Source organism: Gobio gobio (assembly GCF_949357685.1).
Source record: "Gobio gobio genome assembly, chromosome: 13".
Classification (NCBI taxonomy): Eukaryota; Metazoa; Chordata; class Actinopteri; order Cypriniformes; family Gobionidae; genus Gobio; species Gobio gobio.
In genome coordinates, this window is record NC_137106.1 from 38594808 (window position 1) to 38598716 (window position 3909).

The 3909-nt window shown below is 34.2% G+C and overlaps 1 protein-coding gene across 1 annotated transcript; it reads left to right on the forward strand.

Moving 5' to 3' along the window:
- Window positions 1-642: 642 nt before the first annotated feature.
- Window positions 643-2840, forward strand: lft2 (lefty2; the record flags this gene model as incomplete). Its single annotated transcript, XM_079832628.1, has 4 exons — window positions 643-907; window positions 1792-2035; window positions 2151-2402; window positions 2513-2840. The coding sequence occupies 4 exons, from the start codon at window positions 643-645 to the stop codon at window positions 2838-2840; spliced, it is 1089 nt and encodes a 362-aa protein (XP_079688754.1).
- Between the last annotated feature and the right edge of the window lie 1069 nt (window positions 2841-3909).

The following is a 3909-nucleotide window of genomic DNA, read 5'->3' on the forward strand; positions in this document are numbered from 1 at the left end:
TATATATATATATATATATATATATATATATATATATATATATATATATATATATATATATATATATATATATATATATATATATATATATATATATAAATGCGCTTTAGAAATAGTTAATAAAATAAAAAATCCATCATATTAAATTTTAAACATTAAATGTATGAGTACATAAATATAAATACATGAACTGACTTTTTTTTAAATGTATGAATAGATATAAAAATATGCACTAAACATATATATGAGGAAAAATGTTCCTCACTAGATAATGTATTAACAATAAATTCATAAAATATAAAAGCAATCATAAATAATGTAAAAAGTGATTTATTCTAGATTAAACTAATAAATCAATAGAAACATAGATATAGTGTAAATACTTATTTATAGTTATATATACTAAATATACACATATAATATAGGCTATGAAAAAAAAAAAAATATATATATATATATATATATAACAATAGTTGGCCTAAATGGGACATGGCTTTGAAGGGTGTCTTTTTTAGGTTGCCTCCCCTTTGTGGAGGTGTGAAAAGCCAGACAGGGTGGGAGGTGGGGTGGGGGGTCAACTGTATATAAACCCCAAGGGACTCATTCAATCAGGAGAACGACACTGGCATCACTAGATCAAGCATGGCTCTGCTCATCCAGCTGCTCATTTGTGCCGCAGTGATCTCATTCACTGTGGGCTTCGACCATGAGGATATGAAGCAGGCAATGCTCCAAAAACTCGGACTAACCGAACTCCCCAGGATTCAGAAGAGAGATTTGGAAAATCTAGTCGTCCCGGCTCACATCAAGAACAAATATCTGTCCATGCTGAAACTTCATAACAAGCGTAAGAGGAGATCTGTGCCAAGCCTGGCAGGAATTCTAAGAGGCATCCACGGGAATGCAGGTGGGTTACATTTGCAAAATGAAAAAATGTGTACATTTAATTCTATATTTTAATACTAGTTCATGTATTTGGTATCATGAACAAACAATGATAAATGCAACAAATAACTGGACCATGTACTAATTACATTTTTAAATAATACAAATTAGTTGCATACTAAATAAATAAAGGGAAAAAGTTATTCGCAAAATCATTTATTTATGCTTTAGAAATAATACAATTGAAAATGCAATCATAAATAATGCAAAATCATTTTAAATAGATTCAATTGATAAATAATTAAATACACAGATAAATACATAAAGTACATTTGCTAAATGAAACTGAACTGTTAAAACAGTAACAAATTATATTCTAATTGTAATAATAGTTAATGTATTTGTTATCATGAACTAACAATGAACAATAATAATGCAACAAATAACTGCACTATAGACCATAAACCATGCAATGATGTTAATTTATGAATATATTATTGTTGCAGCATTTATGTGTAAAACTTTTAAAGATAAAAATGTATTACTTTCAAAATGAACATTAACCAAAATGAATAAATGATTGAAAAGTATAAACTGAGTTTATATTAACTATTGCATTAACTAATTAACTTTATTGCAAATATATATATATATATATATATATATATATATATATATATATATATATATATATATATATATATATATATATATATATATTTTATTAATTGCGTTATGCCTTGAAAATTTGACAATGTTATGATTTATAACTTTTTTTTTACTATTTTGAATTTACTTACTGATCAAGGCAGATATATTTTAGAAACTTATTCTCATTCATTTCATTTTACATATATAATATTATAGTCATAAACAGTGATCTAACGTATCCTCTGCTTTTCACAGATATCACAGGAGAAATCAAGTACTCGGACACAACCCGTCAGCGCCTTGTGTTTGACATGGAGGCCAGGCTGCAAGAAAACACTGAGGTCACTATGGCCGAGTTAAAACTTTTCCAAACAGCTGTACAGAATCCAGCCAAACCCGAGCGGAGGAACCACAGACCCATTAACAACGCCAGAGTGAGCATCTACTGGGTGGAAGTGCTGGGAAACGGATCCAACAGAACATCACTCGTAGACTCGAGGTATGTCACATGCCCCAAATATATATATAAGAAATCAATGCACAAATAATAACAGTCTTTAATTTTGTAATGCGTGAATTGCAAACTAATGTGTACATTTTTACCATTTTAATAGATTGGTTCCCATCCATGAGACTGGCTGGAGGAGCTTTGACGTGACTCAGGCCATTCTTTACTGGACTAAATCCCAGAAGAAGACACCTCTGCATCTGGAGGTGTGGACTGAGGGAGAGAGACCTGGTAGTTACGCAGCTGAGATGGCCAAAAGAGTGCGCTTTGCCACACAGGACCCAAAAGAAAACACCTTGGAGAAGGATATGGGTGCACCTGAACTTGTGTTCTACACCTTAAACCTGGATGAATATGGGTGAGTACTGTTATTTAAACTGGAGCTTGCTTATATTGCAACACTTGAACATTCAACTCAACCTCAATCATACACTCATTAACTAAAATCATTAATTTCCATGTTAACAGATCCCAGGGGAACTGTAACTCCAGCCCGAACAGCAGCAAGTGTTGCCGGGAGGAGCACTTCATCAACTTCCGTGAGCTGACCTGGACTCAGTACTGGATCATTGAGCCGGCCGGGTACCAGGCCTTCAGATGCGCAGGAGGATGCAAGCAGCCCAAGCGCGGTTACTACGGATACGGGCAGAGGACCTGCGCGGTGATGGAGAGCGCGCCGCTGCCCATGATGTACCTGGTGAAAAAGGGAGATTACACTGAAATCGAGGTGGCTGAATTCCCGAATATGATTGTTGAGAAGTGTGGCTGCTCCATGGACAAAATCCCTCCTGTCTGAGACTGTTTGTCTGGTTTGCTCTCAAATGAGAGGTGATGGTGTTGTAATCCAAATGAAATGTCTCAGAGTTACTGAACTGAGATTCACATGTTGCAAATCCCCACTGAGCACTTGAAAATAAAATAATTTATGGATTATTAGTTTATGTGATGTATCAGAAATGGCCTGTTGAGTGATGTGTTTTCTTTAAAAAAATAAAATAAGTACATTTTTATCCATCAGTCATGTTTTCTTCTTTTTTCATGTTTCAAATTAGTCATATTTTTTCACTATTATATGACAATACATTCAATTATTTATTATCATTTAAAACACCCCAAAAAACTACTTAAAATAAATATAAAATTCATTAAAGGAGCTGTATGTAGGACTGTGGCCAAAACTGGTACTGCAATCACTTTCAAATTACTGTTGAGCGGTGTATCCCCTCTCCCCCTCCCCTGACTCGAGGTTGCCAGATAGGCTGCAGGATCCAGCAGGAAGGTAGGCTGCTACAAGAAGCTTTCAATGGCAAGTGACGAGTCGTACACAGTAAGTTTTTTTTCTTTCTGTTAATTATGTTTATGCTTCAAGAGCGATGTTTTGTGAAGTAATTATGAATCGCAAAAATGTACTAATGGCCATTTGCCAAATATAATCGTAAATGAACGCTCGTATGTGACAGTACATTCCCACATGAAAAAATACTATAGTAAAATTACAGCAAAGCTAAATAACATTAGCAATGGTCATACAGGTCAACTTGCAGCATGTTTTGTCCACTATATATGCGAAGAACGAATGAGGAATCATTTTTACTGAGGTAACGTTAGGCTACTGTCTCAAATACGTTTACAGTGCTAATAGACGTGTGATAATGTTGTTTTCCTCAGCGTCCCAGCATAATGACAGAGAAACGGGCTCTGATAATGGATTACTAATGTTAGCAATGACGACTCGCCGTTTTTATTTACCAAACAATTCCTTAACGTTACCTTTTCAATTCAATGACCTCCTCCATCTGCGCTAACCTAACGTTACTTTGCACGAACATGCATATCTTTGTTCGACTGTCATGAATATTTGAAAT